The sequence below is a fragment of the Tasmannia lanceolata genome, unplaced genomic scaffold (assembly GCF_043159265.1).
Source record: "Tasmannia lanceolata isolate RefF3 unplaced genomic scaffold, GAP_Taslan_0.1 ptg000012l, whole genome shotgun sequence".
Taxonomy (NCBI): Eukaryota; Viridiplantae; Streptophyta; class Magnoliopsida; order Canellales; family Winteraceae; genus Tasmannia; species Tasmannia lanceolata.
Genome location: NW_027518689.1, coordinates 11,229,244 through 11,253,435, shown reverse-complemented (window position 1 = coordinate 11,253,435; position 24,192 = coordinate 11,229,244). Strand labels below are relative to the sequence as shown.

Sequence of the window (24,192 nt, the reverse complement as noted above, 5' to 3'; positions counted from 1 at the left end):
AGAACCAGTAGGGAACCACATTTTTTACCCCATCATTACTCGGGAACCACATTTTATACCCCGAAACCACTACGGAAACACATTTTATACCTCAGAACCACTAGGGAACCATATTTTCTACCCTGGAACCACTACGGAACCACATTTTATACACCGGAACCACTAGGGAACCACATCTTATACCCCTCAACCACTACGGAACCACATTTTATACCCGGGAATCACTACGGAACCACATTTTATACCCCACAACCACTACGGAACCACATTTTATACCTCGTAACCACTACGGAAACACACTATTAAACAGTTGGAATGAAAATAACTGCTTACAAGGATCCTTGGAACCATACTTACTGGTTTCAAGGGAAAGAAAGTCTCAAAAATCCCAAAATAAATGGTTATGCCTCTTTCCCTTCTTTCAAAAGAGTGCAAAACAAAATCGATAACAGTCATTCTCCCAACAAAATCAATTGAAACCCTTTGAAAACAAAAATAAAACCCTTACCCACCAAAATTAAACCCCTCAAAACCTACAAATCATGAATGAAATCCTAACAAACCACAGTTACACCTTTCAAAACAAATGGAACCCTTTCGAACCCTAAATGAAACCCTTCAAAACATAGAAACCCTACATTAAATCCTTCGAAACCATAGTCAAATACATGGAAACTAAGAAAATATTTGGTTTCTAAAATTTATTTCTTTCAATCCATTGAAACCCTAAAAAAACGAAAATCAACAAAATCAAACCCTTTGCAAACCATGGATAAACTAGAAATCAAGTGAAACCATTTCAAACCCTAACACATGAACTAATTATAGCCTTATAAAATTTCATTAATGATTCCAACTATTTCATATCCAACACCCCAAGAAGAAAACCCAAAAAATGAAACCCTACATTAAATGGTTTAAAAAATACCTTGGGAGAGTTGAACTACTGTTTTTGGCAAGATGAGCTACACTTTCCGGCGGCAAGCTTAACTTTCCGACGCGTATGCAACCTTTCCGGCAACAATAGTATTTTCCGGCGAGGTAAAAGGGAGAGAACGACTGAAAACAACGAGTGAAAAATGTATAAAACGACTGCAAAATGGTAAAAGATGGTGAAAGTGTAAAACGAGAGGTTAAATGGATGGAAGGGTATTTTAGTAAACTTCCTCTCCCAACCGTACGTAACAGCCCTTTTCTGCTGAATTTTAAAACCCCGCCCTTCATTCACAATTTCACAGAAGCTTTGCATTTTTTTCATCATTTGCCCTTTTTTTTTTTTTGGGCAATGATATTTTCACTCCCCCTGCAGTACGCATCCGCTCCCCTTTTTACGTGATTTGACGTTAAAGTTGCCCACTGTTCACAGTATAAGGGGAGCGAATGCGTACTTTAGGGGGAGTGAAAATATCATCGCCCTTTTTTTTTCATCCCCCGCCTCCCTTCGATTTTCCAAAAATTACATTTACACCTCATTATGATATAATATTGTTGCGGAGTCTCTCAAGGGGGTCTTACATTACAACCATTAAACAGAAGAGAAAGCAAAAAACGTCTCTCTCTCTCTCTCTACCCTCCTCCCTGAAAAGGATTTCCCAAGACGAGGAATGAGCGAAGAAAGAGAAGGAGGATCGAAATCAATTCCCCAATTTCCCCATCCCAAAACCCTAACCCTAACCCTAACACCCGCCAGATCTCCTCCTCCGGAGATGTCCCACTGATCTTAGGAAACCCTAACCCTAACATCCACTGGTACATAGATCGGATCTTGAAATCAGAAGAAAAAGGAGAAGAAATAGGGATTAAAGATGCCTACTCTAGCGGATCTAGACCATCAGATAGAGCATCTGATGGAATGCAAATATCTTCCAGAGGCAGAGGTGAAGGCTCTATGCGAGCACGCGAGGACAATCCTCGTAGAGGAATGGAACGTGCAACCGGTGAAATGTCCGGTCACCGTTTGTGGGGACATCCACGGCCAGTTCCACGATCTCATCGAGCTTTTTCGGATCGGTGGAAACGCCCCCGATACCAATTACCTCTTCATGGGGGATTATGTAGGTCTGTTCCCCTATTTCCTATATCCCTTCTATTCTTGATTTCTATTATCTCTTATGTGCCTAGATGGGTCCACTAATTTATTTAGAATATATCAGATTGTCTTTGGATTATTTGGATGGTAGATTAGGCAAGTAAGATAGATTAAGCAACTAGGATAGATTTGGATGCTAGTCAATATTAGGTTAATATTTATTTAGTTATATAAACACTTATTAGTTTCTCTATAATGGAATGAAGAAGAATTTTATCCTTTGAGTTGAGTTCTTGCACAAGGAGGACTGACTCTTCCCTCGAAGTGGTTCAAGAGGCTGATCTTCCCTTTAAGAAGATCAATCACGTTTCGAACTGATTCGGCTTCGTAACATCATATGCAACAAGTTTGAGGGAAGGATCAGTCCTCCTTTGTGCTCAAAGACGCATTTAATGCAACAAGTTTCTTCATTGATTTAAATAAAAACTATTACATGTTATGTATAGAAAACCCACTTGACTCCTTCCCCTAAAACTCCTGCGCAAGCCAATCTAGATCTCTTATCTCTAAGACTCTTCCTGTCCATAACAAACAACTAGAGTGGGACCCATTTAGGTACGTAACATTGGTTATGACATATTGGGAATTTTGATTTCTTATTGTTGTTTTCGTACTGAATTTAATTTGAACTTGGTGTAATTAATGGGTTAGATATAATATTTGATCCTGATCTTTGCATGATTGATGTTGTAGTTGTAGAGATTTTGAGGTTTTTTATGTTTTGCGCTTTAATTTCTTATATAATTAGAGGTTTGATAGCGAATCATTCTAGAAGTCATGTTTGTAAGTTGGGTAAACAACGGCAATTTTCTTTAGTATATTGTCTTCTCTGCATGAATTTTTCATGTACTGACCTTAATTAGCTTTAAAACTTAATCCCTGTGTAGGTGTGACTCCGTCCTTAAAAAAATTATCCTGCTCTAGGAATAGAATTCCTTCAACCCCGCCATAGGCCACCAATAGCATTTCTCCCCAATGTTCTTCACCAATATCAATTTGTTATTTTGATATTTATCACACATAAATTTGTGGGCTGATCGGCATCAACATTGCCTTCTCTATAAATGTGGGGGAATCTACACTGCACCACTCAACACATTGGAAATATATCTGAACAGATGTTTAAATCTTCAAGGGGAGTAGATTCCATCCGAAGCCATCAAATAGTGTTGAGGGAGTCACCTTCAATCCATAGTTGAGTAGCATTGAGCAATGATATCAACTTGGCTTAACTCCAAATTACACGAACCTCTGCCTCCGCCGGATTACAACTCTAACACGGGCATGCATAGGAGCAGATAACCTCAGAATTATATTGGAGAAAATTCCTCCAATTCCAACTGAGCAGATTGTAAGTACTAATTGGATTAGCTTTATTATTAAAATTGATCATTCACGTCCTTTTAGATAATCTATAATGTTGTAGGGAGAAGGATTTTCCAAAGGCAATCAAGTCTCGTATTTCTTGCTAGCTTACACCACACCTCCACATGGACAATAAAACCGAGCCATATGGATTATGGACTCACATTGAACAAACCTAAGAAGTAACTCCATACCTGGATTTTTCTGCGGAAATGAGTAAATAATCGAGAAGGGGACTCCAACATGAAGCCACAATGGACACAATCTTGAGCCTAATAATGATGTCTCTTCACTAATTAGTCACTAATAAGAAATTTTACCATGAAGAACACACCATAGGAAAGCTGTGGATCTAGAGGATATGGGGAATTTTGGGCTCAAAATGGAACCTATGGCCAAAATAGAGAAGGATTTAATAGAAAGATTGCGCTTCGAAGACTAGTTCAACTAATCCTCATAATCCTCAAGAGGAAAATAGTGCTTGCAAGCCAAATCAGAAATGCATGGCCAAATCAGAAATGCATGAAATTCATTCGCTATCCTAAGAGAGTTTCCTTCATGCCATAATAGAGTAATAACTTTCTGGGCGATATTTCCCCCATAGCAGTCCACGGTTGAGGCTCTGGGGTTGACAACAAGAGCAAAAAGTTGGGGAAGGACCTGGCCGTAAGACACCACACCACTCATCCAACTAAAAGAAAGTTTCTAAGTGTTGACTCTATATGTCAAGGGAATGCAAACCGTTCATTCTACGGATCATTTGCATTCCCAAAGAGCTCTCCAAAGCGAGCCCTCCTTCCCTCACCCTGAAGCAGAAGGGAGCCCTCTGGCTCGGGTCTCCACAGCAATGACGTGAGCGAAGAAAGATTGCAAGACCAACTTCCAATTCTTCCAGATTTGCCTCTTCATACTCCCTTTCTCCCAACTGAAGGCATTCATCAAGATATTTGTACTTAGAGATGATCGCCTTGTTATTGAAGGGTCTCTACCACCATTTTGCTAGAAGAGCATCATTTTGGGTTCTTGCATTCTTGATACCAAGATTGCCAACAAACGTTGGTTGAGACACTCTCCTAGTTAATCAGGTGAACTTTTCTAAAAATTACATCATCATTCCAAAGTAAGTTTCAAAATTTTTTGTTAATTATGTCCTCCACCGAAGGAGAAATCCTATAAAATTATAAAAAGGAGGCCTTGAGAAGGGTGATCCTTCTAGGGAGAGATTGATACTAGCATTTCTACGTTTGTAGGCGGGATTCAAATCTCATTTACTAGGTCCCTATGATGAAGGCATAAATTCCCATCCTTAACGGTGGAATCCCAAAGTATCTGATTGGCAAAGGTTATGTGTTACAACCAAGAACTGCAGCAATGAATTCAACCTCAAAGAAATAAAGATAAATGCCACGCATGAAGGATTTCTTCGTTTTGATTATTTGCCCAATGGTTTTTCTCATTTAGGGATATTAAAACACTGATCTTAGCTGCCTAAGTTAGTGATGCCTCAGCAAAGACTATAGTGTCGTCAACATAATGAAGATGATTGATGAGGGATACGAGGATCGTCGGGACAAGTGGCAAGGCCCGTAATATATCCAAAGTCATCTGCTCTAGCAATAATGTAAACAATGTTTATTGTCGCCAAAGTGAGCAGGAAGGGAGATGGGTCCCCTTGCCCTAAACCTCTGGATATACCAAAATAACCCTTTTGATCACCATTAATGAGGATGGAAAAATGGTGCGATCCACCTTTTGAATCCTTTCAACTATCTTTGCCATCCCACATGAATTTTAATTGGATGGGCAAATAAAGTGAACGGGGTGGCTGGAAAGAGACGCTTTAATGAGGGTGATACTAGACCTTTCCAAGTTGCTTCTAATTTTAAAGCACTTGCAACAAATGACTACTAGAACATGCTAGAATCATGTAAGAACAAAAGTTGAAACTTAGGTGAAATATATCCAACACTCCTCTAGAAATAAACTTTATATCCGAAGCTATTTCTGACTATAAACCGATCCCAATTCATTCTCTTAGTTCAATTGAAACCTCCTCAGTTCAAAACGGAAACTCTTGACGCTATGACAATATTTAATAAAGAAATTGCAGTCACGAATCTTAAATCCAAATGAAATCAAGCGCATATCTAAACAAGAGACATGATAGAGAGCAGGGTGTGGTAAGCTCTCTATTATCAGTTAGGATCTATCTGAAAAGGAATCTTGATGTTTTTTTTTATGATAGACCTTTTTTGCAAGTAGAAGCAAAATGCTTGCAGCCATATAGAGGAGGGTGGAATCATTGCGAGACGGTTTGCTCCTCACCCAAATTCCATAGAGTGGAATTGTGGTGGTGGTTCTAGAGGAATGATTAGAGATGTGGAAGGGAGGAATCATTGATTCATTCTATTATCTGATTGGGTTACTAACTCTATTGAAGCCATCCAGAAAAATAAATAATAAAATAACTCTAATGAAGCAGAATTACGTGCTCTATTTGGGCTCCATTCATGTATGACCTCTTCGATTCTCTTTTGGTTGAAGGTGACTGCTAATGCCACTGCATGGCCCTCAATGAAAAGCTTGGCCCTTGGAGGTTAGCCAATTCCATTTTGGGAATCCATATTTGAGTCACCCCACGTTCTGTGTAGTGTATATAATGTGTTGGATGGTTTTGCAAAGGAAGATGTAAATTGCTAGGCTTTGATCTTTGGAACTTCAATAACATGTAATGTATTTTTTTATTTGTTTTACCTTTTGTGAGCTTTGCTGTTCTTGGGACACTTGCCCCCGCCATCTTTCTTTCGTATTTTCTGACGTTTTTAATGAAAATAATATATACAGTTCAAAAAAGAAAAGAAAAGAAAACAGTTTACAAGCCATTAATTATGCACGCATACACTCGCATTTTGACTGAGTTAAACAAGGAAGAAAATCTCTTATATATACCCTGAGCAGGGAGTCCCATTCAAAAAAAAAAAAAAAAAACCGGAGCAGGGAGCTTTTATACCCATGCAAGAGACCATGGATAGGATGCCATGATACCACTGAAGTGAATCTAGTAGTCTTCCTACTCAATCTCAATATCGAAGGATATAATCAGCATTTCCACAATCTCAAGCATATAATGTGCAAAAACTCATATACAAAAGAAAGCAAGTGTCGGTTAAGATGGGAGTAAACCAATCTAGGGACCATTTCTTCAAGCGATTATATCCAAGATTACAAAAGAAATCAAGTGGCGGTTAATATGGAAGTAAACCAATCTATGCACCATTTGTTCAAGCAATTATATCCAAGATTACAAGTAAATACTAAAAGGAAATGATTGGAATAATCTTCCAATAACTATTACAAGTCAGTAATGGAAATATTTAGACTGATTTAGTATTAGGTGGTTCATCCAAGTTATTCCACCTAAGATTAGCAAGATATCAACAGCTTCTCAATTTGAATTTCATTGACCAAAGATGACCCAATGTATATGATTAGAAGATGTGTGTAATCAACTCTCAAACCAGCAGATACATTGCAGCTATCATTCACCCAGTATAGAGCCGTTTAATGATAGATTCAATCAAGAATCAAGGACAACAATAATAGTAGTGGCTATACATTCCAAGAACATGTTGGTATATGGTGCAAACCTGAGAACTCTGGATTTGAATCCACAAACCTGCACAAGTGGGGATGCCCTCTGGATTATCTTTGTCAAGCAAAGCTCTAACTCCAATCCACATAGGATCCTTGTTGCAATGAGATTTCGAACAGTGAATCTACAATAACTACTTCTAAATACATGAACTGAAGAAGCTCTTTCCATACACCACATCTTTGATGATAATCCACGAGGAACTCATTATAACTGTTTTCAATTCACAATCTATAAGGAGCAAAGCAACAAGAAGCTAGATGCTCCAAACCTGGATGAATCAAATGGAGATAACAATCTTACACTCGCTGCTATCAACCGACAAGTCGACTGGATACAGCAAACCCAGAATTCCATGGTTTTGGTATGATAAAATGCCCAATCGCACGATCTGCTATGATGAATCTAACATTGACAAATCAAGCCAAAACCCACTTTTTTCAACGACGAGTCACACCAAAATCAATGTGGAATCCATGACTTGATCCAGAGAATAGATTTAAATCGTTACTGCTCTAAACCTTGCCAAAAACAGCTAAAATTCACACTGATATCCTTTCCAATCTAACAGATAACAAACCTCATACGATTCAGCTATAGTTCAAACCCGAGAAAGTATGAATGTGGACTGCTATACTCTGAACTGGACGATGTTTATTTCATAAATAACATGCTGCTGAACTGCTCGTTGCAACACGAATTTGCAGAGATGGTATTCACGTTCTAGTTGCAGACTATTTCCAGCAAAGAGGATCTGCCTTTTGATTGCATACAATTAGCCCGGCAGTACTAGTGAATGTTTTGCAATGATCCAAGGCTGAAAATCACCCAAAAATCCCATAGATCATGTTTTTCATCGCTTGCTATCCCCTGTTCAAACAAGGCAGGAAACCGTGAATCTAATTCATGTTTTGGTGCTACATATGGCCTCCTGTTTATTAAACCAAGCTATTTATAATTTGCTGGAGTAGTTCCTTGATGAGAAGATCTGAACCAACTATTCTGATTCCAAGCAAATTTAAAAGGCGACAAGGCTTCCATTTCTGTTTTTATCCAGTTCACAAATGATTGAAGGCAACCAACCCGGAATTTATATATGATAGCCATGTCCGTAGGCATCAAAGCCTAAAGAAGTCATTTCGGTTGCACCCTAAAATGGTATATAGAAAGGCATGTGCATTACTAGCCACTTAGAAATAGGAATATAGATATAGATCTAGACCCATATCCATATGTAAGTAGTAGATCGTATTGATCCATAAGTGTCGTTAACAGCGGCCGGAAGGAAATAAGTCATGGAATCTTTTTGTAAAATCCAGGAAGGGGATTCTCTCAATGTCATCCTATGGATGCGGCAGAGAGCCAGTTTCCCTTGGAGATTTGCAGATGAGATTGAGGAGATCCTTGACCGTATTGAGCACCATTCCGTTATTTTCTAACAGAATAGTGTGGCCGGAAGGAAGTAGTAGATTGTATCCATATCCATATGTAAGTAGTAGATCGTATTGATCCATAAGTGTTGTTAACAGCGGCCAGAAGGAAATAAGCCATGGAATCTTTTTGTAAAAAGCCAGGAAGAGGATTCTCTTAATGTTATCCTATGGATGCAGCAAAGAGCCAGTTTCCCTTGGAGATTTGCAGATGAGATTGAGGAGATCCTTGACCGTGTTGAGCACCATTCCATTATTTTCTAACATTCATGGCCCTCAGCAAATAGCGAGGCAAACCGGTTGGCCAGAACCAGAGTAGACTCATCAGATCTTGAGTTTTTTTTTATTCCATCCCTCTTTAAGTGTGTTATTTTTTTTAATCTTTTGTTGTCTCTTTTGATTTCTTGTTTGCGACCATCTCGGTCCCCGGACTATGCTCTTTATACTATGCATAGTTAACCTTCAAAAAAGAAAAAAACCGTGGATGTCTTCCATTCATGTTGCTATCCCGCTCAGTGAAAACTATGAAGGCAAGATCAACCATTTTACACTTTAGTTTTTGAGGTAGGGCCCAGTACCATTTCACACCTCATGTTTTGATAGGTGGGTCCCATTATCTCTAGTATATATATATATATATATATATATATAGTATGCCTAACTTTGTCCTAGTTCTATATTTCTTTTTTTAAAGTTGATTGGTAAGCGAGCAAGTGATGTTTTCCTGTATCTAGTTTTAATCAAATTGCTAGTCTAAACCTATCTTTGCTTCATTTTTTTATATAATTTTTATGTTACAGTATTCGCTAGTACCTCGTCTCGATAATATTTTTCTGTTGCTCTAATGCAGATCGTGGATACTATTCGGTGGAAACTGTCACGCTTTTAGTAGCATTGAAAGTCCGTTATAGAGATAGAATTACTATCCTGAGGGGAAACCATGAGAGCCGACAAATAACTCAAGTGTAAGATCTTTGCTTGCTTTGTGGTCTGTCATAGTATTTCTTTATTATCCAATTAATGGATTCTGATTTATTCTGATTTACTGATTATAAGAAGGAAATTCAGACATTAAGAAATGTTCTTATTTTTTTGCTGGTGAGTAAGCTAGGATCACAACTTTAAGGTTGAATAGCATTGAACTTTCACAAAGATAAAGGGCAGGAGTGATAAATGGTAATGCTTTGTCAAGTGAATAATTATATTTCCTTTCAAAAAAAGTACATAATTATATTCTGCATCATTTAACAGTGTCAAGTATGATCATATAATTTCCAGTCATAAACATTAGCTTGGAAATCTCTGTTCAATTGTTTATTTGTTTTGACTTCCATCTTTGTTCGGTAGTTGAAATGCCTTTCCTGTTTGAACAAACTGCTGATGTACTACTGAGAGAAGTTATCCATTTGATTCACTAAATTGTGACCCAGTGGGCAATTGGCAAGTAATTTAATGACAGGTAAGTTGCAATAGTACCTTTCAATTTGAATTGTATGTGCTTCCTCTTTCGGTTCAATTTCATTGTTCCTATTGCCATTTTGTGCTAGTAAAAGAATTAAAATTCTTTTCCTGAAATCAGATTTTAGACTAATACCATCAAGGTTCAGAGCTTTTGTATGTGAGCTTCCAACATTAAATATTGGGGTTCACATCAACAAAGCTAATATTTGTTTGATTGCACCGTCAGATTTGAAATGGCAGCATGGCAACTATTTGACCCTTTTAGAGGCAATTAGATTGTCCTCTACTTTATTAAATTTATGCACTTGAATGTTAAAAAGGACATACATGTATACTTCATTGAATGCTATAGTATTTATAGCATATTTGTATATTTGCATTTATTAATACCATATTATGATAAATGGACTACCTCACGCTTCTTCATTTTGAGTGACTATTTTGTTTAGTTCGGCATAAACTTGACATAACAAAATATCAAATTACAAATTGGATGCTACTCAAATGGAAAAAGCTTGGGGACACAAGTTATCCTTATGAACTAACTATTGCTCCATTCTATCATGTTGCCAACTAACTATTGCTCCATCTGTTTCATGTTACATGCATTATTGGTTATTTCTTCTCTATGAAAGTCATCTTATCGTATTATCAACTTACCGTTGGTTCGTTTGCTCGTTTTTTTTTTTATACAAAAGCATTGGAATATATTTGATTTCTACTAGATTCATTGCAAAAAAGGATTAGTTGAGTGCCAATGGTACACTAGTACTTTCTTCTTCTTCTTTTATTATGATTATCTTTTTCTTTTATTTTTTTTTAGTGGTGCACTAGTATAAAAAAAATTAAAATCTCATGTTATCCTTATGCTCTACAAGTCATCTTATCGTATTGTCAACTTACTGTAGGTTAATTTGCTCGGTGTTTTTATACAAAAGCAGAGGAATATATTTGGTTTCTACTAGATTCATTCCAAAAAGGATTGGTTGAGTGCCACTAGTACACTAGTTTTATATTTGATATCTCTGGAGGATTTATAGCTGGGTGGGTGGAAAGTGTCATGAGAATGGGAGTGTGTGAAGTCTTTCATAGATGCGGTAATTGCCTTATTTCTTTAGTTAATTCTCTAAAGGTTATTTATATCTGTTCTCCTCCGGGCAAGATGATTTGGGCAAGTGACCCCTAAGGTTGTTTTGAGAGTCAGTTCTTACTTCTTTTGCGCCTCATTTTGCCTCTAGTATATAGCCTCCACTTTCTAAGTTCCAGAGAACCCCAATGCCTTCTTGCATGGAAGCCTTTTTTTTTGGCACTAGCCAAATATGTATAGCACATGCCATATGCTCCAAAAACAAGAATTCTAGTATGCCAATTGGCATATGCTTTGCAAGGAGGTGGAGGAATTTTCAAACCACATTCAATGTAGATGAATACGATGATTTGGTCAGATTTTTTCTCATGTTTTGGGGTGTTTTCAAAACAAATGGTCAATTTCTTCTCTTACGACCCCATTCCAAGATAAATGGAAGAGCTCGTGGAAAGTTAGATCTGTTTTGTCCTTTTGGTGTTAATCGAATGAGGGGAATAAGAGGATTTTTGAATTGTGATTCCAAATTGGTTGTTTTTATTTTTTAAATGACAAAATTGGTCTGTTAATCATCGGTATCCATACATCATTCTTTTGACTTGAACGGAATTTCGAGAAAAAAGTTTGGAAATAATTTTGGCATCTTTTAGTGGGGGAAATCTTTTGGAATTTTTAAAGGAGGATAATAATATATTAGAATAAAATACAAAGAGATATTACAATGAGGGGGAAGATTCGTAATTTTGGAAAGTGGATAATATTATATTAAAATAAAATACAAAGAAATATTACAATGGGGGCAAAGGTTCCCCCAATATTTAAGAATCCCTCATTCCCTCCTAACATTAGATTTAGCTAGTAGTTCACTAGTTCATTAGTACTTCTATGAGACATTTCGTTGCAAATTTGGGGACATCCTTTGGAAGTGGAGAGTTATTCCTTTGTTGTGCTCTAAGTTGCAGAAAATGGTTTCTCAATAGTCCTCTCTCTCTCTCTCTCTCACACACACACACACACACACATTTTCCTTTTTTTCCCATCTTTTTTTTTTTGAAATGGTAATTGATTTATTGAGGGGAACGGAGCCAAAATTACTGCAAATGGATTGATCAGAGGAGTTGCCCAATGACTAAGGTCCATCTATTTGCACACACTTCGCAAGCCTATCTGCTAAGTTGTTAGTATTTCTTGGTATAAGTCTGACTGTAAAATGATGACGCCCTACATCCGTCCATTGTTTTTGGGGTGAAAGCCTCCAAAGAGACCATTGCTGTCCCAATTAGCCCAGGCAATAATGTTAGAGGGGTCCCCTTCCATCCCAAGCCTGCATGCCGTTGACAACAAATGTGATGTCCCTTTCATCGCTTGGTTTTTAAATGTGATGAACAACGGTTGTCATGCCATTTTGACCCACTGGACATTGGACAAATGACTCGTTGGAGCCGCCTAGCTTGTGCGATCAGACCTGTGCTAGATTCGGCCAATTCTAGTGGCTTGTTGTTGGTCTACAGATTCTCCCTGTGAGGGTTGCACCATTAGAGGTTCAACTTGAGACCTCATGCCCACTTGTAGTTGCTCGTGAGTGCTACTCGGTTTATTGCCCTCTCGAACTTTGGTAGTACCTTGTACCACCATATGACTGTAGTCCGAGAGTCTCAACCAATTTGTGTTTCAATGAGCCCAGAGACATGGTTTTAAATTTCTGCCAAAATTGGCACGAAACGATTGAAATATTTATGTTTCCCTCTGAAACACATTCCGAAACCAAAATCAAAAGTGTATTTGTTACATCTAGGGGTGTAAACGAGCCGAGCCGAGCTTGGCCAGGCTCGGCTCGGCTCGTTAAGCTCAAAAGCCAGGCTCGGCTCGGGCTCGGGCTCGAACCAGGCTCAGCTCGGCTCGGCTAGGTCAGGCTCGGCCAGGCTCGCGAGCCTTATCGAGCTCGAATTATTTTAATTTTACACCCCTCATTTTCCCTGGACAGCCCTATCTAGTGTTTTTTTACTACTTTTTTTACACTAGGGGGGTGGTCCAAGTAACAAATGGGGTTCCAAAAAAGAAGTGACATATTTTGCCTCCCCATTTCACTCCCTAGACAACCCTTTTAGTGTATATATTAATATATAATATATATATTTAAACATATTAAATTCTTAACGAGCCGAGCCAAGCCGAGCCTGGCCTAACTCGGGCTCGGCTCGTTAAGGATTCGAGCCGAGCTCGAGCGAGCTTCCGAGCCCGAGCCAAAATTGACACCCTTAGTTACATCATTTCGGTAGAAACTTGAAAACATGTAGGTGAAATTTCAGTGAAAATCTTATAAAATTACGAAAAGCTCTGGAAACCTATGAAAATGATGGAAATTTAAAATGAAACTTAAGAAAATGCTACAAAATTATTTATTTTATTAAAAAAGAAAAGTAATTAATTTTTTGTATTGAAAATATTAAAAATGATAAGTAATATTTAAAATTTATAAAAGATTAAAATGGACAAGAAAGTTATATTAAATAACACAATTCATACTAGGGAGATGATATTCCCCCCCCCCCCGGCAGTACGCGTGCGCCCCCCTTATAACGTGATTTGACGTCAAAAAACATTGAAGTTGCCCACTGTTCACGTCAAATCACGTTATAAGGCGGGCGCTGCTTGCGTACTGCTGGGGGCGTGAAAATATCATGTCCCTTCATACTATTGTAGTATTTTGTACTACATATACTCATGGTTTAAAATTTCGGTTTCGGTAACCGTTTCGGACCCCACCGAAAAACGAACCAAAATTTTGTAACACTTTTTTTTATTTTAATAAATAATGGCATTTAATCGAAATTTCTGACTGAAATTACCGAAATCCGAAATTTCAGTCCGAAATTTGGTAAATGGCGAAAAATGAAATTTCGGTTTCGGTCGATTTCGGTCCGAAATTTCGGATTTCGGTCGAAATTTAAAACCATGCATATACTATATTTAATAATATTATAACTATTTTTTATTTAAAAAAATAAAAGATATTAAACTTTCAAAAAACTAACAAAGTCAAGGCAATTGTAGATTTAGCCCTACGCTGTTATGCATAAAATTTATGTTGTATTTTCTCACTATTTTCCATCTTTGTTATATTTTTATTAAATATTAAAAAATATCAGTCTCTCTTACATAAGTTTATTCATATGAATTGCATCTAAAATGCGGCATACGTTTGATGTATAAATATGTATATGAATTACTTGTGAAATGTGGTGTGTACTGAATTAACAGGCATCCATGACAACACATGTCACTTGTTGTTCGATGTTATTAAGTGATTATCGGTAGTTTTCTTGCTTATGTCGTCCTTGAACTATTTTTTATCTAAAAAAAATAAAAATATTAAACTTTCAAAAAACTAACAAAGTCAAGGCATTTGTAGATTTAGCCCTACGCTGTTATGCATAAATTTATGTTGTATTTTCTCACTATTTTCCATCTTTGTCATATTTTTATTAAATATTAAAAAATAGCAGTCCGTGTTACATAATTTTATTCATATGAATTGCATCTAAAATGCGGCATAGTTTGATGTATAAATATTTATGAGTTACTTTTGAAATATGGTATGTACTGAATTAACAGGCATTCGTGACAACACGTCACTTGTTGTTCGATGTTATTAAACGATTGTGGGTAGTTTTCTTGCTTATGTGATGGTCTTTGAGTGTGTACTTGTGATTATTCTGGCATTTCCTTAAGTTTCGTCATAAATGTTCCTCATTTGCATATGTTTCCATATGTTTATACTTTATCTACTGAAATTTCCATCCGAAACTGACATGTTTCCATTTCTGCCACAACTGAAATACATACCAAAACCGAAACCTAAAACCTTGCCCACTGAACCACATAATTTTACTCTTATCAAATGCGTTATTCAAGGCTTTTCAAAATCGGATTCTGCGGGATTTTGGTGTAAATCCATTATATTTTTTTTTATGAGAAATGATAAATCCTACCCTTTATTTTCCAGGGCTGCCCTTGTAGTGGTTTTATAGCGGAAAAAATAGTTGTAGAAACATTAAAGGGAGTTGCTATGGTTAAAATAGAGGGTGTATTTGTACCATTTAAAAAAAAAAGAGGATGTATTTGTAATCACCCTTTTCCCTTAGAAAACTATGGGGCCAACTTTTTGTTTGGTTATGGTTATAATCAATATGTTTGGTACCCTTTTCGGGCTTTTATCATGATTAGTCATTTATATGATTTTGGGGCCCATGGTCACTGTTGTCTTGTTTGGACTGTCCACCAATGTGAGGGTCTACCAAAAGTCTTACAAGTAATGGTAGAGCACATCGAATTTTGATGATTATTAGAAATGTCCCCTTAATGTGGAAAATTGAGTATATTGGGAGTCTCCAATGTTTGTAACTACTGTTTCAAAACTTCTCGCCCCCACATCAATCTCCCCTTAATGTGGAAAATTGAGTATATTGGGAGTCTCCAATGTTTGCAACTACTGCTTCAAAGTTTCTCGCCCCCTACATCAATCGTCGAGTCTCTACCTTGTTGGACCACCTTAGTCAAAACTTTGACTCTTCCGAGTTATCACCGTTTCAACCAAGTACTCGGCCTCGCTGCGTCGAGTTGACTATTATTTGGTTTGGCCACATTTTGGCTTGTTTTGAAACCCTATTTGAATCCAATAGCTCATTGTTGTCTTCAATTTAAATAGGGTTTCCTTGAGCTTGTAGAGAAAGGTGGGCTCCACCCATTCTAATAAAGTATTTATGGGATCTTGTATGTTTTGATTTTTTGTCTTATGCATGCTTTCTTAGTCGTATTGCACTTGCTAGGCAAAGACAAAAAAAAAAAAATGCATGAGCGGACCCACACTACATGTAATTAGATGTTGTTAGCGCACTATGCACATGGTTAGCCATACATATGCTATATTTATGATACCGAACTCGTGCAATTATGCACCCAGATGCACATGGTTAGCCATACATATGCTGTTTCTGTGATACTGAACTCATGCAATTATGCACCCCGATGCACGTGGTTAGCCATACATATGCTATTTCTGTGATCCTGAACTCGTGCAATTATGCACCCAGATTATCTGATCATGGTACTTTCTAGCATGGCTCATTCTTTCTATTATATTTTTGTTAAATTGCATGTTTGAAGACCAACCAAAGCGACACAATGGCTTATGTGAAATTGATTTGCAATTTAACATATTATTTATAAGCCACCCAATAACACAACTTTCTAAAACAAATTTTATGAATATTGCATATGGCTTTCTGAAGTTTTTAATATTTTACATCCAAGAACACCCTAAAAGTTATTCATGTTTTCTACTAACAATTTGGGTTACGGTTTCAGGTATGGGTTCTATGATGAATGCTTGAGAAAATATGGAAATGCGAATGTTTGGAAGTATTTTACTGATCTTTTTGATTATCTACCCCTTACAGCCCTTATTGAGAGTCAGGTCTGAGTTTTAGAATGATGCTGGTTTTTTACTTGAATTTAGCATATGATCACTTCTGGCAAGTGCTTATTGTATGCCTTCGTATGCTCTAGGTCTTCTGTCTGCATGGTGGTCTCTCCCCATCCTTGGACACATTGGATAATATTCGTGCTTTGAATCGTATACAAGAGGTATGCATGGAGGTTTCTCCTTATTGTTTTTTAAGGATTTAATCATGCATGCACCCGTTCTTCTTCCCTTGATTTTGGGGTGAAGTCTGTTTTGACAGTAATAAACACATCAGCTAACTAATGTTAGGAAAACAACTAATAATTAAGAATCATTACTTTGTTTCAATTAATTGGCAAAACTCTTGGAGAAAGGATGGAAACTATCTAGACCAGGGAGTTTATACTTTATACTAAAAATGGCTCCTCATGCTCTTCCTTAGAGAAGTGAGCCTCTAGAGATAAGAACTCCCTGCAACTGAAAGGCTTGAGAGATCACCTCTCATAATTCAGACAGTCTATTGATTTAGATTTGAAGACCCTTCGGAAGAAACCAATTATTGTTGCCTCCATACTCTTCTTCTAATTTTCAAGCCCTTAATTGAAGTTCTTCGCATATTTTCTTCCCCTTGCGAAGTCGCTGTATAGTGAAAGAAGATTTTGTTCCATTCAAGTTTGACGAAACAGGTTACACTAAAATTTTAATGGTAATGTCTCTTGGTTAATTATGCTCAACATTCCTGTTCGAGAGTAAACCCTTTGCATAAGAAAACAGGCAACTTTTTAGTGTCTAATGTTGCTACTTTATCCTTAGCCTGACCTTTTCTAAATTTAACTCTATCAAAACTTCCTTGCTTTCACTCATCATGGTTTGCCTTTTTAGGGCCTTTAATTTGATAAGCCAACACATCCTCATTCATCTGTAAGTCCTAGAAAGAAGTTGTGAAAACAACATTTGTTCAAAAGAAAATGCCAACGGATTCCTTAAATCACCCTTGGTCTCTAGAAAGTTGGCAAGTGAAGACAAAAATTTCTTTGGTAATAATCTGCAAACTAGGTTCAGGAAAATTTTAGGATCTTAATTATTTGATTAAGTTAATTCACTCTCCCCACTCCACGCCTTATTTGCTTAGAACAAAGTCCCAAGGTTCTACTACACGCCAAAGTCCATTGAATCCACTTTATATTTCCTTTACTTCGACGGGTGACCTTGTTTCTTCATCATGAGAAGTGTCACTGCTGATGTTCACCAAGTGATTGTTGGTGAGGACAACTCTGACGGAATGATTTTTTTTTTCTTATACATTTGATGACTAGAGATTGGCTTTGAATCCTACATGATCCAAAACACCTTTGCTGGCGAGGCAATTGTTTTTGCATCATACCCAATGATTTGTGGACACGGACACGGAGTGTCGGACATGGCAAACCCCCAAACTTTAGAAACGGGGACACAGCTAAAATAGAAAGTATATGTAATCATGATTTGTGGATATGGATTCGTGTGTCCAGTTTCAACATGGATACGAGTTGTCTAAATGAGGTAAACACAATATTCAATAATAAACAGAATGTCACACTTGACGCGGTAGAAAAACATGTCCACACACCCACATTAAGCTAAAACTTCCAGCAATACAAGTAAAAGTGTCCAAAGGAGTGTTGACACGTGTGGACACGCGTGTCGTGTCGGACACGATAGGACATGTGAGTCGGCAATAAATTCGAACTGTCAGCCAAATCATAGATCATACCAAATTATGTTAGTAAAAAAGCACTTTCCTTTTTTTGAATGATGACTAAAACATTTATTAAAATGGAAGAAATTACAAGAAGGGTAAAGATTGCTGCAAAACAAAGGCCTCTCTAAGACCAACCTCTTTAGCAATTTAGTCTGCTACATCATTAGCTTCTATAGACATGATAGAAAGAGAAATCGTTTCCGATACACTGGCTAACTGCCAAGGTTTAACTCAATAATAAATCACCAAAGCTACTTTTTTTTGGACAAGTGATTCATTAACCTGCATAAGCCAAACTTAAGCTACAATTTGGGTCAAGATGATCCCTCAAGCGAGCCACTGTGCTAGTACTACCACCATTCTCTTTTACCTCGTTGGTGCCTTCAAAACTGAGCTGAAGCCATTCCACCATGGGAACCTCCTAAACATTCCGATGTCTGCGAGGATGTGTTAAGAACATACAAACACCAGCCCAAAATAAAATTAGGGAATTAAGAGAATCATCATTAAAAGATTAGTTGGATCTCCCAAGCAATAGGCTTTGTTCTTCACCCTTGAGTTTGGAGGTTCAAATCCAGCTTACCTATTAAAAAAAAAATAAAAAATTCCCAAACTCTCTGTTTGCATTCAACTTGATTTACAAACGCTTCCAGACATAGAAATTAAGAAAACGACAAATTCATCACTGCTAACCCACTCACCCCCCGACGCAGTCTCTCTCACACTCACTCTCACATACACTCTCTAACATATAACAATCTACAATCAAGGTTTTAAATTTCTGTTTCGATCGCCACGGGAACAGAAATGTTTCAATATTGGTTGTTTCGGTGTAATTCCTGTAAAATTCCGGAAACATATGCAGAATATTAAGATGAAACTTTAGAAAATGCTAAAATAATCACAAATACACACTTAGAAACCATCACATAGGCATGAAAACAATCCATAACGGGTTAAAAACATTGAACACCTAGTGGCATGCACTGTTGTGCAGATAATTCAATACATATCACGTTTCGCATGTATTTCTTATAAATATTTATATATAATACATGCACCACACTTCCCATACATTTCATATAAATATAATTATGTAACACATACTGATATAGTATACTAGTATTACACTTAAAGTTTTGGCTTATGCATTTCGATCGTTTCAGTTTCGGTAGGGATGAAAATGGAAACATTCTGGTTGTTTCGTGTCAGTTTCGGTGAAAATTTAAATAATTCACTACATGTCACGTTTCACATGCATTTCATATTAATATTAATATATAATGCATGCACCTCACTAATTCTTATAATTTTTTTTTTGAAATACATATTGATATAGTATACTAGTATTACACTTACGATTTTGGTTTATGCATTTTGTTTGTTTCGGTTTCAGTTTCGATAGGGATGAAAGGGGAAACATTTTGGTCTTTTCGTGTCGGTTTCTAGTGAAAATTTAAAACAATGCGTGTTAAATAATTATATTTTTTCTGTCAATTTAAAAAAAAAAATTATATTTATATGAATTGCATGCGAAGTATGGTGCATATATTATGTATAAGTATTTATATGAATTACATGTGAAACTTGATATGTGCCGAATAATCAGACATGTGTGTCACTAGGTGTTCGTTGTTTTTAAACCATTATTGATGATTGGCATGCCTATGTGATGGTTTCTATGTATGTATTTGTGCTTATTCTAGCATTTCCCATAGTTTCATCTTTAAATCCTATCATTTGCATGTCTCCGTGATTTTACAAGTTTTCCACCGAAATTTCCAACTGAAACTGAAATGTTTCCATTTCCATAGCGACCAAAACCAAAACCTGAAATTTAAAACCTTGAACACATACTGATATAGTATACCACTAATGCACTTACGCTTTTAGTTTCGGTATGCATTTGGTTTTAGTATCGGCAAGGTTGCTCCATTGTGACTGGGTGGTCAAAGGTTCGAGTCACGGAAACAGCCTCTCTGCAAAGCAGAGGTAAGACTGCGTACATCTAGCCCTCCCCAGAACCCGCAATGGCGGGAGCCTCTTGCACTGGGCCGCCCTTTTGTTTTATGCATTCGGTTTCAGTATCGTTTTGGTGGCTATGGAAATGGAAACATTTCAGTCCTTTCATGTCGGGTTTGGTGGAAATTTAAAACCATGTCTACAATGGTAACCTCCTTTTCATGGCCAATCTTAGGTAAGCATGCCTTGCAGAAGATTTTCACAAAACATAATCAAGCCCTCTCCATATGGCTACCTAAACTTAATCCATATTGTAGACTCATTTTGGCTTGACAAATGTATTGCTAACCTCTCTTCCTCTATCTATATCTCTACAATCTTACTTAGCGTCCCCATATTGAAACCTCATAACATTTTATTAAAGAGCAATTTGTTTCTAAACACTGAAATCCCTAAACCCCTAGCCCGCCTCCTCTTTTTGATTGGCACTCCTACTTTACAAGCTGTTGAATCATCTTCCATTCCTTGCTACCTTCTTGTAAAATTTTCTTTGATGTTTTCCCAATGTTTCAAAAATGCGGATGCGGGTCATAACGCGTCCAAAGCGAATCCTAGTTGACTCGGCACAACGCGGTTGAGTACTTGGTTGACTCGGTCATAACTGTAGAGTCAAAGGAGTTTAGATTCCTTTAAAAAAAAGAAGTTTAGATTGACTTTGTAGGACAAGGTAAAAGGGAGTCTACTCATGTTTTGATTATTGCGAATCCCTTACCCCTTTAGGTCTATGGAAGGGGAAGTGTTATTGGGCGAAAAAAGGCGATTTGAAGCGCTCCCTCCCTAGCTCGATGGAAGCCCTAGAGAGGGAGGTAGTCTCTCTCTCTCTCTCTCTCTCTCTCTCTCTCTCTCTCTCTTTTGAGTTTCGCCATCTCTTTCACGTCTCTCCTCATTGCTGGCTCTCTCTTGTCTCCCTCCATTTCTCTGTATTTTTTGAGTCTCGTCCTCTCTTTCTCGTCTCTCCCCATTGCTGGCAAAAGATGAGCCATGGAGGCCGGATCCGAACTGTGGAGGCCAGATCTGGAGTATGGCTCTTCCGTGGAGGCGGGATCTGGGGCCATGGAGGCCGTGAAGTTGAATCTGGAGCCGAGGAAAACCGTGGAAGTTGCCGGAGGCCGTGAGTTGCTGGACCTGGAGCCGTGGAAGGCCGGCTATAGGTGGAGCGAGGCCGTGGAGGCCGTGGATTATAGGATCTGGAGGCCGTGGAGGATCTGTGAAGCTATGGATTGCCAGATTTAGCAATAGGATTGCTCGGTTTGGTTGTAGAAGGCTGTGGTCATCGGAATCAAGATCGTGGGTGGTGGCCAGCAACAATTGAGGTTTGCCAGATTTTTTATGACGGTGATGGTGGCTGAGACTTTCCCGGCGGAGATGACTTTTGTGGAGGAGATGTAGGAGGGACTAGAGGTGGTGACCGTGGAGAAGGAGGTGGTCGACGGCGGGGAAGATGACTCGCCGGTGTTTGGTGGTGGTACGAGGTGGAGGCCTTCGAAGATCCGACGATGTTGTTGCGTGGTTGGCTATCATGCACGGTTAGGGGCGCACGACAGCTCTGGGCCTTCGAGCGGGATTTTTGAAAATCGAATTCGGAATGTGTTGGAGAAGTCTGTGTGACGTGGCAGGTCACGATCTTGACTTGGTGGCCCCACAATATCATACTTTTTGTTGGATTCGATACAATTGAGGCTATTGGGTAATGTAAAGGGTAATGGGTTTTTCTTTTGGGCTAAGGAGAATGCTCCTCGGCAATTCATACTATGTAAATCTGGTGGGACTACTGGTCCCCATTGTAAATTTTGCTGGTATGAATATATTTGTCAATTTTCAAAAAAAAAAAGGGAGTCAACTCGGAGGAGTCTATGGTGAAACTTTGGTTTTTCCAATTTCTTTGCCACATCCCTTGGGATTTTGAAGAGAGATAAGCCTTCTTTCGCTTGGCCAACTTCCTCTTAACTACACATCTTATTTGATGTTTTCATTGATGTGTCTAATGTAGGTTCCGCATGAGGGACCCATGTGCGATCTTCTCTGGTCTGATCCAGATGACCGATGTGGGTGGGGAATATCTCCAAGGGGAGCTGGATACACGTTCGGACAGGATATTGCTGCTCAGTTCAACCACACCAATGGCCTGACCCTTGTCGCGAGAGCCCATCAACTTGTCATGGAAGGTTACAATTGGTGTCAGGTCAGTGACGTGATAAGACATTTTAGACTAGATTTGTTCTCAACTCTATTGATCTTAACTTGGATCTCTGAATTTGTGATACTGGTGGTTGTGTTTTGCAGGAAAAGAATGTGGTAACAGTATTTAGTGCGCCAAACTACTGCTACCGCTGTGGGAACATGGCGGCAATACTTGAGATTGGGGAGAAAATGGATCAGAATTTTCTTCAGTTTGACCCGGCTCCCCGGCAGATTGAGCCCGACACAACACGCAAGACTCCCGACTATTTTTTGTAATCTCCTTATCCTTCTCACATGTTGGTAATGCACGCTTTCTGCCATGTAGATGTGTCTTAGAAAAGAGGAGTTTTGGTAAGTGGATAGATCATTCTCATTCTTTTGTTTGGAGTTGTGTTGCTGCTGCTTTGGTATGCCTAATTAGGAAGAAACCCTTGGAAGGCTTTGTTGTTCATTGTCTTGTAAAAAGAAGCAGCAATAACTTGATATCTCATATTTTCTTCTTTCATAATCCATTGAACATAATTCATTGAAAGAAAACACCAAAGTTGAAATCCAGTCTGCACCATTTCCTCCCAAGAGATTTTGAACCAAAATGACTTTTATTCTCTATCTTTTGCATTACAGAAAATTCATGTGGAACATGTCCACGTTGGACTTATCAACACCATTTTTTTTTATAAGTCTTGTTTGCAGATATTTTTTGATAAGTCTTTTTTGATAAGTCTTGTTTGCAGAAATTCATGTGGACTTGCCCATAAAAAAAAACACCATTTTTTTTCTCTTTTGTTCATTGGAACAAAATATTATTATGTCTTGTTTGCAGATGAACTAAGCAGGATCCATTGTTGACATGATCAGATCTGTTGATCTGAATGACGGGTGCAGTTCTTGCCCATTTCTGTCGGACCCACCTTCATAGAATGGTTATAGCCCCTTTATTTTTCCAATAAAGTAATTTGTAGGTCCTAATCTTGTGGTAGGATGTTACACATGGGACCAGGGCCATGTGGCTTTCAACTTAACACCTCAAAAAAAAAAAAAAAAAAAAAAAACTTTTTTGAATGGCATCTAACACACCTCAATTTTATAGCAATGTCCTTGTGTGGATCTCAACTGTTGATTACTAGGACTGATCTTGATGGCCCAGTACGTACTTGTATCATTTAAAATGAATTTTCAGTACAAATGAACTGCATCTGAGGAAAATGGTTGTTGCATCAAAAGAACACATCTTTGCTGATCATAGTTCCAAAATTTGAATTCGAGAATAAATTGGCGAGCATAATGTTTGGAAAAACAGGCAAATGTTTGGGAAGAGTTTGGAAAAAATTCTAAAACAAATCAGATACTTTTTCCTATTTACTATGCAAAAAACTACAACATATATTTCTTGCTGCTGTGCTATTGACTGAACTCTAAGGGCCATTAAGCTAAGGTCTCATACACCCCAATCTGACTCACAAACAGCATCGACGAAAAATGATAACTTGTCTTGAACCGTCCCAATTCAATTTTTACTTAGAGGGGCCATCCCTCTAAATTAACCATAATTTATCATTTCCATCTAAATCGTGGAAAGAAAAAACTCTATCTTGATTATCTATCTCTATGACTCAGAGAAAGATTCGCCCAATAGTCATCTCATCTACCCAACCAAAGCAAGCTAACACTGTAAATACTATAACAAAAGCAAGGAATTGATG

The 24,192-nt window shown here is 37.9% G+C and overlaps 1 protein-coding gene across 1 annotated transcript; it reads left to right on the top strand.

The window, feature by feature from the left end:
• Positions 1–1,506: 1,506 nt before the first annotated feature.
• On the top strand, positions 1,507–23,044 carry LOC143887620 (serine/threonine-protein phosphatase PP2A catalytic subunit-like). Its single transcript, XM_077391728.1, has 6 exons — positions 1,507–2,058; positions 9,387–9,501; positions 16,449–16,557; positions 16,650–16,727; positions 22,299–22,490; positions 22,592–23,044. The coding sequence occupies exons 1-6, from the start codon at positions 1,806–1,808 to the stop codon at positions 22,763–22,765; spliced, it is 921 nt and encodes a 306-aa protein (XP_077247843.1). The 5' UTR covers positions 1,507–1,805; the 3' UTR covers positions 22,766–23,044.
• Positions 23,045–24,192: the final 1,148 nt, after the last annotated feature.